We start from the raw sequence: 14,623 nt of genomic DNA on the forward strand, positions 1-14,623 counted from the left end.
TTAAGACCGCCGAAACTCATAACGATTAGTCGGTAATCACCCACCGGATAATAATGAGCTAATATCACCCGGGTTAGATTAGTATTAATTCACTATCGGTTGAGATGTTACGTTAAGCCTATCAAGGGGGTAGATTAAATTGTTGTTAAAAAAACATATATTGAAAGACACTAATAAAAAGCCTCATAAATAGTTAATGCTTAATAGTTAATACATGTTAAATATCCACATTTTTGACACAGCATAGTTCACAAAAGCGCATATTCTAATAAAGAAATATGAAAGGGATAGCTAGCCCAAAAATCAGGTATAAAAAGGCACCCATGATTGAACAACGGACCTCACTAACAGTGGCGGATCCAGGAATTTTTTTTAGGTGGTTCCCTCTTAATTTATAAGGTGGTTCCTACGCGTCTTCTATATATCCGTACACTATTATTTCGAAACTCAGGAACCACCCGTTTGTATGCTGGATCCGCCAATGCTCACTAACCATTAACTCTTTCTTCTCCCACTCACTTCATTAAACATGGTGGTGGCAGTGGCAGAAAATGAAGTAATAATAATAATCCGAGAATTCAACCCCAAAACAGACCGGGAGAGAGTGGAACATGTCGAAAGAAGTTACGAGGTGGGCCCGAGCGGCGAATACTCCCTCCACGCCGACCTTTTAGGCGACCCTGTTTGCAGAGTCCGCAACTCCCCTGCGTATCTCATGCTGGTTGGTATAATATTAATACACAATTTTGCATTAATTTAGTTTTTGAAAGACTAGGCTTTAAAAATATTCAGAAAAGGGCAACCACGCAACTTGTTGTCTGTTCGCCTTCTATTTCTGTGTAAACACTAATTATTAATTGACTTAATATCAATTTAAACCCAAAAAAAAGGTTTTAGAGTAATGGTTTCATAGTTTTTTTTTTTTAATTATTGTCGGTTTATGTTATCAGGTGGCGGAGATGGTGGTGACGGTGGACGGAAATGAGACTCAAGAGATTGTGGGGATGATACGCGGTTGCATCAAAACCGTTACGTGTGGTCGGAAGTTATGCCGGAAAACTAACTGTCCGGCGGAAACCACTCCTGTTTTTACTAAGCTCGCATATATCCTAGGCCTTCGTGTCTCCCCCTCTCACCGGTAAACTATTATTATTATTATTATTATTAAAAAAAACTAAATGATCATTAATCAAATTTAGAAAGGTTGGTTACCTAATAATACTATTAAAGATATATTTTCAAAGTTTGAGATAACACCTGAATATTATAAACTTTCTAATGTTAGAAACAGGGTAAACAAACTCCGGAGACCCGCGAAGGACTTCACATTCCTCCATACTTATTTTGGTTATTACTAAAAACAGAAATTTAAAACTTCAATATAAAAGATAAATATGAGGTTAACTTTTTTTTATTTGTACGGTCTGGCGTAAGCTATGTTTTATCTGTTCTAGAAGGATGTTAGACGGGTCTCATTTTAAGTTACTAAAAGAAAAAAAAGTTTTATAATTATTAAAAAAATTGTGACTAATTTCATCTTTTGTGTCTCAACTTTTAATTTTGAAATTAAATTTACAGGAGGATGAAAATAGGATTTAAACTAGTTTGTAGAATGGAAGATTGGTTTAAAGATAACGGCGCAGAATATTCCTACATCGCAACTGACGCAACTAACAAAGCTTCCGTTAATCTCTTCACCGGAAAATGCGGATACTCCAAATTCCGTAACCCGTCTGTTCTGGTCCACCCGGTGTTTGCTCACCGGCTCCATATCAACCAACACGTCACCATCATTAAGCTATCATGTTTGGATGCTGAGGTCATCTACCGACACACATTCTCGACCACCGAGTTCTTCCCACGTGACATTGACTCGGTACTAAAAAACAACCTTAGCCTGGGCACGTTCCTCGCTTTACCAAAAGACTGCGCACATGCCATGTCGTGGGTCGGGTCAGAACACTTTTTGTATGACCCACCCCACTCATGGGCCATCATGAGTGTGTGGAATTGTAATGACGTGTTTAAGCTAGAAGTTAAAGGCGCTTCGTGGTTGAAAAAAGGGTTTGTGAAAACAACTCGGGTGTTGGATCAGGTTTTCCCTTTCTTGAATTTGCCTTCATTGCCCGAGATTTTTAACCCATTTGGGATCCATTTGCTATACGGGCTAGGTGGGGTTGGGCCGTCTTATTTGAAGCTGGCTCGGGCCTTGTTTGGTTACGCGCACAACTTGGCTAAGAAGCGCAAGTGCGGTGTGGTGGCAACTGAGGTGTCGAGTGAGGATCCGCTTAGGTTAGTGATCCCGCATTGGAAAGTGTTATCGTTCACGGATTTATGGTGTATCAAGAGGCTTGATGAAGATTAAAGTGAGGGGTATATTGGGGATTGGAGAAAGTCACAACGTGATATATCTTTTTTTCTTGATCCTAGAGAATTTTGAAAAGTTAATAAAAAGAAAGTTTAGTGACTTGTTTAGTTTAACTTATTATTTGTAATGGGTGGATGGGAAAGGAAGGAAAAAATGTGATTTTGGAAGGGTATATGTCCTAAAGTGGGACCCATGTATGTATTTTCTTCTTTTTTTTATGTGAAATGTAAATAAAAAGTGATGCTTTTTCATCCCAAGATTTTGTCTAGATTTTTTTCTGCCATACTTTTGTTATCGAATCATCGTACCTTGTCACGTTTGAATGCATATTTTAACATATCCTTGATTTTTTTACTTAATAAACTTACGTGTTCAGTATCCCTCTAGAACAAGTAAAGCATGGCTTACGATAATGGCCGGCTAGGGTTTGCGGTGAATGCAATGGAGGGATCTGGTTAATGGTGGTGATGGGATGGTGGCCACGAGGTGATCAGGCAGAGCCTCTTTTGGGCGTGCACGGTATATGTTTTTATGTTAGCTTATTGAAATGCTACCAGTAGTTGTTTCGAATTAAATCATTTGTAAAATTTTGTATAAAAACCAGTCATTATTTGCAAGTGATTATATCTAGTATTTCGCTTAGTTTTTTCATTGATGTAGCTGTCTATAGACAACATTAGCATCAATCACATCTACACACTTCTTCTCATGTATAAGAAAGGGCCTTGGTCTGAATTCGACATGGTTTTTCTTAGCAGACATGTTATTCGCTCTTGGGTTTTCTCGTCTTTGAAATATCAAATTGAGCCATAGTATTTCAACATAGATATGATTAAGCACAATACTATTTTTATATTACAGATACTCTTATCTAATATTGTAACCGTTGAAAAGAAAAGGATTATTTATGAGTTAAGGAACTTTTTATTGGCGTCGTTGAACCCTAACCTCACAAATTCATTTTGATTAAATAATAAACAGAATTATAATTACAAAAAATACTGGTGGTAATGGGGAAGTTTAAGCGGGAATCTTGTGGTCCTTTCGTGTTTTATTCACTAGAGATACATGAGAATAAATTTGGATATGATGCTCCAACTACTTTGAGCTTTGTTTAACCCTTGACATAGGCTGTCGCGGTTTACTCAAAAACAATTAATTAAAGACTTAAATACCTATAACTAATACGGGTAAGTAAGGTCGTCTTTACAAGGACTCAAGGAAAGTGCTAATTTTAATATTCCTAATTTAATTATTAAACTAAATCGGACAGACGATGTCAAGCGGTTTTAGAAAAATATTTAATTAAAACTAATTATTACTTAAAAAGATTTGTAAACAATATTAATTAAAAATATTCATTCTAGGTTCGGGTAATATGACATTCAACTTAATCACAGATTTACTTGTCTTGATTGCGCAGTAATTACTAGACCTAGTAGTTTGATTGTAATGACAAACGATACCCTAACCGAATTGTTGACAAAATTGAACTCGATCTACACAATTACCAATTTATGTTTTATAACAACTAATTAAGTAGCATGAACCGATGATTATAAGTTCAATGACACAAGAGCCTAACCCTAAGTGTTGATGAACAAAACCAAACAAGTGATGCACTAATCAATAATCGCAAATATAAATTGTTTAAATAATCAAGCAATCAATTAAACAAGATAAAAGTAATAACTCAAATCAAGTTCATAACTTTAAGCATAGCAAATCTGGTCTCAAGAGGAATTACACAAAACCCTAGCCTAGAATGAACAAAGGACTTAGCCGAACATAATCATAATGTCAAAACACTTGTCTTTGATGAACATGCAAACCCTAGATGAACTGGAAGCCTTGGAATGATGGAAGATCGTCTAACACAGCCTCTTTTGCTTCTGGAAATCGTTATTAGCCGAATGAGGAGGTTAAGGGGTTTATATAAGGCAAAACCTAAATTTTTAGCTGACTTAAGCATCTTCGCGTATCGCGAAGATGTAAAAGGGTGCTTCTTCGCGTATCTCGCAGGATAAAATAGTCGCGGCCGAAATCCTGCAACTTCGCGTATCGCAAAGTTGCCCTTCTTTGCATCTTCGCGTATCACAAATATGTAAAATATCAAATTTTCATTTTTTCTTTTCTTGAATGTCTCGTGATGCGTGCACTTCCAATCTTTCACTTCTTGATCTTCATTCCAAGCCCGTAAATATCCTCGTTAAGCTCCATAGCTTCCAATATCCTGAAAACACATAGCAATGCTTGAAGTATCAATGTTCATTCATTTATTTACCTAAATATAACTAATTAATATATAAAACTAACTAACTTTACCCAACCATTAACCCTAAATACTTATGTTATTACTTTTTAATAAAACACTTTTTTAGATTTATTGGTCTTATAAAACGTGTTCTAATCAGATTTTACCCATAGTATAACTTTTCAGCAAAATACTTTTAAGAAAAGGAAAAACTTTTATTGTATTCTACACTTCTCTTTTAGCATGAGAACTTTTTCAAAATCCAACACAATTTATTCTTCTTATATTATATCAACTGATCATTTGACGTGTAGACGTGTTTTGTATTTATATTTAATAACTAGTCTAGTACCCCGTGTGTTATAAGAGTTAATGTAGTAGGTGATAAGTGGTTGGTTTTTTGGGCAATAAGGGGCTACCCCCCCCCCCCCCGGTGGGGGCGATATTCAGGCGATAAGTGGTGTTGAGGGGTGATATAGATTTGTCGCCGGTTGGGGATAAAAAATTATTATTTTATTCATTGGGGGCGATTTTTGGCTTGAACACTACTACACCCTTAAATAAAAATAGCCACTCTGCTGACGTGTCGTAACGTGTCCCCCTCCCCGAACAAAATTTTGTAGCTCTCTACTAAACATACCCTAATAGCTAAATAAATTAAATATTAAATAGTTTAGTAATTAAAATTTTAAAATATTAAAAAATAGAAGCCAAAAATAAACTTATTTATTAGGTGAATAAAAAATAACGAGAAAAATAAATGATAATAACAAAGATTTAGAATTTAAGATAGAGAACCATAAAACAAACTTAGAGCATTCATGTCCTTTTTCTTATTTTAAAATCCAAAATTACATTAAAGAATAATACATTTTATCTCTCATTTCAATTAAATAATATTTTTTAATACATTTACCATTATCTTTCTTTCCTCCTTCTCACACAAACACTTTCTAAAATAATTAAAAAATTATAGGATGTGAACATTTGCTTTTCAAATGTACAAAAAAAAAAATATTGAATCTTCTCTCTTCTTCACTCATAACACCCTACACATTATAAAAACTACACTTACATTTTTTTATGAATAGGTTGTGAATACTCTTATATATTAGGTTACGAAAAGAAACTAGAAAAATAATGAGAGTTCACCGAATTGTGACAAATAACAGTGATCGTTCCTTTTACTTGTTAATTTTATATGAAATTAGATTGACTTGTTATCTTCGACCTATTCAATAACTCTAGATGGGTGTAAACTTTTCATCATCCATTTCAACTTTAGTTAAGGAGGTTATATAATCATCAAAGTTAGTAGGTTTTTAAAACCTAGATGACCTCCTGAGTTAATTATTGGGTTTATTAGAAGTTTCGGTTTTTATGGATTAGCTCTTGTTTAGGTTGCTATCATTTTCAGGATTCTAAGCGTATAAGAGTTGGTGCAGTATAGTGTACAAGAGGTGTAATCGGAGTTAAATTTGGAGTAAAATTTATTGACTCTTCCCCCCCCCCCCCTTCCGCCTCTTGTACTTCTGATAAGTCATTTTAAGGACTTTTACTGCTCCCACTGACCTTAGAAACCTTTTAAGAAATTGGCATGCTTAGGGTCAATATTTAAAGACCAATAGATTGTAATGGAGAAACTAGTCGTTGTAGTTTTTCTTGTTTTGAGAATTACTTTAGTTATGATAAAAAATCTGATTATGCCCATATTTAAGTACCAATGAAACTTTTGTAAGAGTATTGTTGAATTCTAAAGAGATAAATTATGATGAAACTATTTTGTGTTGGAGCAATGTCTTGTACAAGAGGTGTAATTGAGTTAATATCAAGTTTTCACCCCCACCTCTTGCAAATCTTACAAGTTATGAATAAGACACTTAATGATCCCACTAATCTTCGAATCTCTTTGAAAGCTACATGAGAAGTTTCAATGATGTACATGACGTAGGAACATTTCATTCATATACTAGACTTGGTTTGATTTCCTTAACATCCATATGTCATAAGAAACTTAGGGACATATTTAGAATGAAGCATGTTAAGTATATATGAATGGATCTCTTTAAGACCGTGGACCATAGAAGTCAGATTAGATACAAGTAAATAGTCGTTAAATGATAACTTATGTCTGAATATTCCATTTGGAATAAGTTCCAAGAATGTAAGTGAAATATAACTTTGGATGGACCCATACTTATTCCTTAAGCCTAGTAAGGTTTATGGCATCTAACACATGATTTTAAAATCACTTAGAATGAGATTAGATGAAAAAATCATCCTCATCAACCCTGTCATGATTTCTTATGAAGTTTTGGTTTCAGTGGATAACGTTTATAGGTCTCATTTTTCTTTTGTTAAGTTCACATTTGCATGATAACAAAAATTGTGAAAGTTTATAGTATCATCTAGTTCTATCCAAATATTGATAACAAATAATATATAAGAGTTTAATGTAAGAGTGACTTTATGTTGGCTATGCAAACCTCAAAACTGTCATAACGCAGCTTAAGTATTGATACTAAATTCTAATTAAACACCAGAATTCATAAGGTATCCTAAAGCATAACTAGAACAGTTTATTATGGTTTATGATAACTTGAACATTTAATTTTGTCACCAACACTCATGTTAGTTATTCGTTGATTTTTGGTAAGAAAATATATAAAGAACTAGAATCAATCTATCATGTGTTAATTGGAATATAGAATTAGCAGACTTAAATATCATGAATATGTGACTACTGATTTTAGCTAACAGTTCTTTTAAATTATGGAAAATCTCGTTGCTTATGCCTAGTAAAATGACATATATATGCAGTGAGGCTTCTCTTTAGAGAACTTAAAACTATAAGTTATACTTGTATTTTCTCTATGAACCTTAGAATTGTCCTCTTTTAGGTTTTAGTGGTGGTTAGTTGAATAACATCTTATTTTCCCGTACTAGATATTTCTTTTCTTGTATATATATGTTGCTGATCAACACACTCATTTTCCTTTGTTAATTCTGAGTGTTATAGTTGATTCTTAAGGCATCAAAATGTACTATTGAAAAATTTAGTGTATAATGTACTGAAAAAATTATACTTATTTTCATGTTTACGCCTTTAATGATATTGTACATTATGATGTATTCAATAATGCCATTTAACCTTATAGTTATAATTTATAAGAAATGCATGCATCTTAGGAGTTATTTTGATTATTTTCTAGATATTAGATTAATTTTAGGGAAAACTAAATCTTGAATAACTCTATTTGATAGCATAAGTTTATTAATTATTATAAGAGACATTATGTTGACTCATCTCATTTATCATGCTCTAGGTTTCTTCTTTATTACTATTATTAGAATGAGCAATTTGATGGTCATGTCTTGAGAAATAATAAAAATTGAGAAGAGCTAAAAGCTAATGAAACTCTTTATGAGGTAAAACATATTGGGTTTGAAATTAGAGTGGATGATTTGAATGAGAGTAATTTCTAGAAAGAAAATTACAGTGAGTAATGTAATGGGATATTTAAAGTAAGATAGATTAATTAAAATGATCATTAGATTAATGAATGATCATTAATTGTGAGGATCGTTATATTTTGTTGAAGATGTGATATGTCTATTATTAACATCAAATTAATAGATAAATTAAATTAAAAGTTCTACTTAAATAAAAAATAAATCACCTTTGGGCAGAATTAAATTTTATTTAAGTATATGTGCAAAACAATTGTAACACATCACCTTTGGGCAAAAGTGAGACAACCATTTTAGTTATGCACGAGTTAGTTTTGCTTGATTTAAATGTAACTCATCACCTTTGGGCAGAAGCGATATATTTAAATCATGTTAAGCGAAACTAACACGGCTTGTATTAAGACTTGAATGATATGTTAGATGTTACGCATCACCTTTGGGCAGAAGTTTACATCAACAATTTATTCAAGTTTAAGTCTTTCCATGTTTTGTAAAAAAATTTATCGTGTTTTTGGTTTTTATGAGACCTCGGAAATTATGAGTTCTCGGTTAACACTTGGGTTTTCGGTTTTTATTGTGTTTTCGGTTTTATGAGATCTCGGAAAATATGAGTTCTCTGTCAACGCTTGAGTTTTCGGTTTTATTGTGTTTTCGGTTTTATAAGATCTCAGAAATTATGAGTTCTCTGTCAACACTTGAGTTTTTGGTTTTTATTGAGATCTCGGTTTTAACCAAGATTTCGATTTTAATGATATCTCGGTTTTAACCAAGATTTCGTTTTTAACCAAATCCAAATTATTTAAGGTAAACATATTTTGGTTCAAATTCTTTAGAGATTAATTTTATGTCCAAGATTTGTTTTAATTTTGAAATTCATAGATTCCATAATTATCAAAATTTAAAATCTTTGAAGATTTGTTTATTCAATTATTTTAGGAAAAACACAATCATAATCCGAATTTTAACCAAAATATGTAATATTCTCGAAAAACTCATGATGAACACGAAGAAACACCACCGAAAAACCATAAAGTTTTTAACATATATTTAATGTGAAATTGGTTATAACATTGTTTTTAAACAGTTTATGTATAACCTGATTTCAATAAATTAATAAGAATTTAATGATAATAAAATAAGAAAACAGAATTCGGGTTTATCAGATTTTAGTTTTATGTTTTCCGGTTTAGATCCAGATTTAGGGAAAACATAAAGAACCGATTAATCAACATCGCTCTGATACCACATGTTGATCAGTTCTTCACGTATGTAATAGAAAACATGAATGTTATGGTAAACCCACAAGTAAAACATACATGTTACAACAAAGAGAGTGGTAACCGCCCGGAGAAGGATGTAGAGGACATGATAGTCAGCTTGGTCGAGTTCCCCTTTAGGATATATGTTAGTGATGAGGATTAGGGTTCTTGAGGAAACCGAATTATGGAGAGATATAGGGTCACGAATTACTTAATGTGAGAGTTAGGTTTTTCTTATGATGTTAATTAATCTCTTCTATGTATTTATATACACCCAAGGGGAAACCCTTGATTAGCAAGTAGTGGTAATATGGTTCATCAATAATTACCTAGCTAATATAATAAGGTATAATTTAATTATTTTGATCTATTATTATATAAATGATAATGATGACCATTCATAAATATATATATTCATATATTTATTTTTACAATATGGGCTCAGTAATCTATAAATATACGATGAATAGTTTACCGATATGTAATATACAAAAGAAAGCACCCATGTTTTTAAAAATAACCGAGATAGAACTTTAGGTGCTAAAGTACAACTAGTGTAAACATGAAGAATAATTGTAAATTTGTTGGGAGGTCAATGAAGAAACACTAGGAGACCCGGTACAGATTATAGATAATCTGGGGGTTAAGTAATGTTTCCCACGGATGAGGTCTAGCTGAGAAGGCTGTTCTTCAGGAGACCTGCAAAACAGACACCGTGAGCTCGTCACTGAGAAGGGGGGGTTCCTCCTTGTGACCACCCTCCGGCGTGAGAATCAGACTAGATTGCTCTTTAAATATAAAAGTATATTAAGAGATTGCTAGAGCAGATATCAGGTATAATATGATGATAATGTGATAAGATATGATAAGATGAGATGGTCATACCATTTGGGGTATTTATAGCCGAAGGTAGGTTTCCAAGGAGGTATGGCCGGCTGCTACAGTGTTCCTGTTCATCAACAGTAGCCTACGCATGTGCCCTGCTGGTAGTTGGTGGGTAGGCAGCGGCTGATAGTGACCAGGCCTGCTGTGTACTATTCCCTTTCCACCAACTGTCGGCTACGCACGTGGTATGACAGTAGTTGGTGAGTAGGCAGCGGCTAATAGTGATACAGTACAGGAGCATGCTGCTCGCCATACTGTATCAGTGAGCTGTCGTATCTCTGATCAGATCTTTCGCCCATACCTCGTCAGGTACAGTAAAAGATCCTTCAGTATACGGACTGGCTTATTTGGGCGGGAGTATTCCCCCTCCCGCCTCTGTGCGGGATTGCTCCCGGCTTGGCTCATTCCTTCAGGTGACACTGAATGATCGAGAGCTAAGTGCCTTGTGCGTGTAGCCATGCTGCGCGGGTGGCCTTCCCTAATGGCTTGTATCCGAGGCTGCGGGGACAGGCGGAGTCCTTCACCATTGGGAGGCATTTCCTGCGGGACCAGCTTGCGTACTGCGCGTAAGGACGTCACGTCTCTGAGCATGGTTGGTCCTGCGGATCCAGTTGGTCTCTGCGCAGACGTCCCTGTTTAAGGTGAGTCTTGCGGGTCCAACTGGGCTCTGCTGGGACCTACCTCTTCAAGTCCCCCCAGTCCAATGTTCTTCTCATGAGTGTTTAATAAAGTGAGGTGAACTTTTGGACTTGAGCAAAGGGTTTTGAAAAGGGTTTTGTAAGGTTTTCCATGGGGATTCTTTCCGCGGAAGTCCTTGTCACTTGCAGAAATTCCCGAGTTTCCTGCTTGGTCTTTGGGTATGATGCGGGTAGGCTGTAACCTCCTCGCAAGTCAGGAGCGTTGAGTCCCACTTGTGTGGATTCTCCATGAGGTTTTGGTAGTTTTGAACATAGTGATCAATTATGTTAAAACCACCAATTCCATCCTGGAGCTTCAAACAACGTAGTTCTCGACGTTCCCGCTATGCGGGGATGTTATTTCCGTTTCCGCAAGTATTGCCCAGAAGATCCTTCTTGGTTTCAATTCCCAGCGGAGCGCTAGGTATGTGAAGGGTTTTGCCTTAACACTGTACCTGCGCTCGTCTTACGGTTACTTTACTTCCAAGGTATTCCTGGCGTCAATTCCCTGCGGGTGCTAGGTATGTGAAGGGTTTTGCCTTAACACTGTACCCGCAGCCGTCTTATAGTTACTTGGTTGCCGAGGTACTTGGCTTCAATTCCCTGCGGGTGCTAGGTATGTGAAGGGTTTTGCCTTAACACTGTACCCGCATCCGTCTTTCGGTTACTTGTTCACCAAGGTTTACTTGGCGTCAATTCCCTGTGGGTGCTAGGTATGTGAAGGGTTTTGCCTTTACACTGTACCCGCATCCGTCTTACGGTTACTTATTTGCCAAGGTTCTTGACTTCAATTCCCTGCGGGTGCTAGGTATGTGAAGGGTTTTGCCTTTACACTGTACCCGCATCCGTCTTACGGTTACTTGTTTGCCAAGGGGTAAGGGGTATTTTCCCGCTTACTTTTTAATATTTTTGAATTTTTGAATTTTGAAATTCGAAAAGTTGGTGAAAAGATAAGAACAGTCCAAACCTCTGAAACGTCGTGCGACGGTTTCTTCTGACTGTGTCAGGACGTGCAGGAAGTTATGGTGACGTGACAGAACATGGTCATTCCAGTCGCTTTTTCAGGCGCGTGGGCGCGATTTTTCGGGCGCGTGGCCGCGAAATTACTGGCATACGTCCTTTCAACAGCTGTTGCCAGCTTGCTTTTTGCCACGTGTCATAGTTTCATTGCACATTCGATTTCTCTCTCCTCCGCATTAAATTCACCGCATTAATTGCGATTACTATATAAAGGGGGAGAGGGTTATTTTGCAATTCACACTTTTCACTCTTCTCTTCATCTTTAAGGCGATTTCCGGCGAATACTCCTTTATTCAATCGAGCATTCTCTCGAAATCGTTCTCTTCTTTCTCTGCAAGATGTCTTCTCGTGATGCTGAAGCTATAGCTGACGACAGGGGTACTGCTGGCGAGTGCCAGTGTGCTCTGCCCAGCGATCAGTACCGGTATGTTGTCAGGAAGTTCATGCTCGATCATCTCGAGCCTGAGTTTCCTGAATCCCACCAGACCGTGTACGATGCCCCCAGAGGCAAGATCGGGGTTTATGCTGCATTTTTTGTCTATGGGAATCTTAGATTCCCATTGACAAAATTTGTTTACCGTGTCCTTGAGAGGCACGGTGTTCATTTGACCGAGCTGCACCCCATGGCGATCGCCAAGATTCGCCATTTTGAGTGGGTGTGCCGGATTTTGGGCATCGAGCCCCATGTGGACCGCCTGATGACCTTCTATACCTGGAGGTGCATCCAGGGGTGGTACACCTTGACGACCCGTATTAAGGGTCTGAAGATTTGCGACACCGAGCGCAGTCTTCGCGCGTGGAAGCAGGAATTCTTCTACATTTCTGCCCGCGCCATCCCCCTTGCCATGAAGTTTAAAAATGGCCAAGCGATACCGAGCCTTCACGCCCCCAACTACCAGGAGGCGGAATGGTTTTCGAAGATATCCCGGATCCAATCTCCGGTTTACCGGTTTGCGGAGTCCGGGATGGTCATGTTAGGGATGAGCCGGGTGTGGAAGGATGCGTCTCAGGTTCCCATCCTTCTCGAATACGGTTTGAACTCTATTCCCTATGGTATGTCTTGTCTTTCTTTTTGATACGCGTTTGTCTTCTAACTGTTTATTCTTTCAGAGGGAAATGATTTGGAGTCGCTTCTGTACCCGCGGGAAACCGACGGTCCTGCGCGGATGGGTACTCGTGCTCTGGACGAGGGCGAGTTGCCCATCCTGGAGCAAACGGCGGATCGGTTTGTGGAGGTCTATCCGCTGGGCCACGAGATCCTGAGCCATCGGCGGCCAGGTAAGGCGATATTCTTTCCTCAATCCCTCAATGCTGTACCCGCTACTGGAATTCCTGACCCGTCTTCTTCTGAGGAATCCTCAGATGCTCCTCCGTTGGTGCGGAAGAAAAAGGCTGCTGCCGGCGTGAAGGGGAAGGAGAAGGCCTCCACAGCTGATCCAGTGGTTCTATCTGACTCGGAGTCAGATAGTGAAGAAGTGGCGGGGAAGCCCGGTGGTGAGAAGACCACTGCTCCGGAGGCTACGATCGTTACCTCCGGAGAACCAACGACGACGACGGTGACCGGTACCAAGAGGCCGGCTCCATCGGGTTCCTCCCCGCCCGTCCGTACGTTCAGGGTCAAGAAAACCCGTAAGTACAATCATAATGTCTGTAGATTTCACTTCATAAATTTATCCAACACTCTCCTCTTTGTGCAGGCGTGGATGTTGACGCATTCCGGGGTGAAGCGCAGAGGAGTACCCTTCCGCCAATGACGGTAGGCTTGGTCAGCCTAGCTGAGGCGTCGACCCAGGTGACCGCGCCTGCTTCCGCTGGTTCAGTTGCTCCTGAGCAGACTGTTCCAGCTGAGATGACGTCCCCGCCGGCCGTGAGTGCGATTTTTACAGCATCCTTCACAGAGCCGGCGGTTACTGCTGCTGCTGACTACGAGGCGGCGACCACGGCGGCGACCACAACGGCGACCACGGCGGCTGCCACCATGCCCGCGCCACCGGCACCGATGGCCGGATCATCAGGTACGCGCAGGGCTTCCCGCCGATCTTTGCCACCTTCCCGTCTGCCTGACCTGTTGGATGGATTTCCTTTAGGTTCAGGTGATGGGTTTGGCGGCTATCGGCCTGTCATTGACCCTACAGGTGCGTGGGGTTCCTTTCTTTTTCCCTTGTTTTTTATCATCTTTTCCTTACTGCCTTTGTTTCTTTTGCAGTGTCGGATTCCAATGAAGTGTATGTTCCGCGATGGAACATACGCCGAGGAACAACCCTTCGTACCCCTGTGGAGTGCGTGGACTGGGCTCGCCACGCTGCTCCTCATGGTGCGTTGGGGGAAGCCATGGCTAGCTACCAGGAGGGTAGGCTAACCAATGAGCTTCGGGTTCTCCAAGCCCGGATGCAGCCGCGCGTCGAGCTGCTTTGTCGTGAAAACGACAAGTTGAAAGCAGCTCGCGCCAAGGACGTATCTGAGGCGCGTGCTCTTCGGGAGGAGAACCAACAGCTTGCGGCAGCTGCCGCCGACAAGGAGAAGGCCTTCAAGGCCCTCGAGGTTGAAGTTCAGGCGCGACTCGAGGCCCGCTCCAAGGCTGCCCAAGCTGTGAATGAACAGCTTCGGCTGGCCAGGGAGACTGCGCGAAACGCAACCGAGAGGGCTGCCAAGGCTGAAGCCGTTGCTGAGCCTTTGCGTGTGGAGAATG

At 38.9% G+C, this 14,623-nt stretch overlaps 1 protein-coding gene across 1 annotated transcript; it reads left to right on the forward strand.

Annotated features, from left to right (window-relative positions):
• Window positions 1–529: 529 nt before the first annotated feature.
• Window positions 530–2,441, forward strand: LOC143597427 (putative N-acetyltransferase HLS1). Its single transcript, XM_077075934.1, has 3 exons — window positions 530–721; window positions 951–1,138; window positions 1,579–2,441. The coding sequence occupies exons 1-3, from the start codon at window positions 530–532 to the stop codon at window positions 2,363–2,365; spliced, it is 1,167 nt and encodes a 388-aa protein (XP_076932049.1). The 3' UTR covers window positions 2,366–2,441.
• Window positions 2,442–14,623: the final 12,182 nt, after the last annotated feature.

Source organism: Bidens hawaiensis, unplaced genomic scaffold (genome assembly GCF_021521415.1).
Source record: "Bidens hawaiensis isolate Kalapana, Puna unplaced genomic scaffold, B.hawaiensis_p1.1 tig00048265_1, whole genome shotgun sequence".
Lineage (NCBI taxonomy): Eukaryota > Viridiplantae > Streptophyta > Magnoliopsida > Asterales > Asteraceae > Bidens > Bidens hawaiensis.

Coding starts and splice junctions, on each gene's coding strand:
- LOC143597427 (XM_077075934.1), top strand. CDS start 530: ATGGTGGTGGCAGTGGCAGAAAATGAAGTAATAATAATAATCCGAGAA. Junction 722..950: donor CCCCTGCGTATCTCATGCTG/GTTGGTATAATA, acceptor TTATGTTATCAG/GTGGCGGAGATGGTGGTGAC. Junction 1,139..1,578: donor CGTGTCTCCCCCTCTCACCG/GTAAACTATTAT, acceptor TTAAATTTACAG/GAGGATGAAAATAGGATTTA.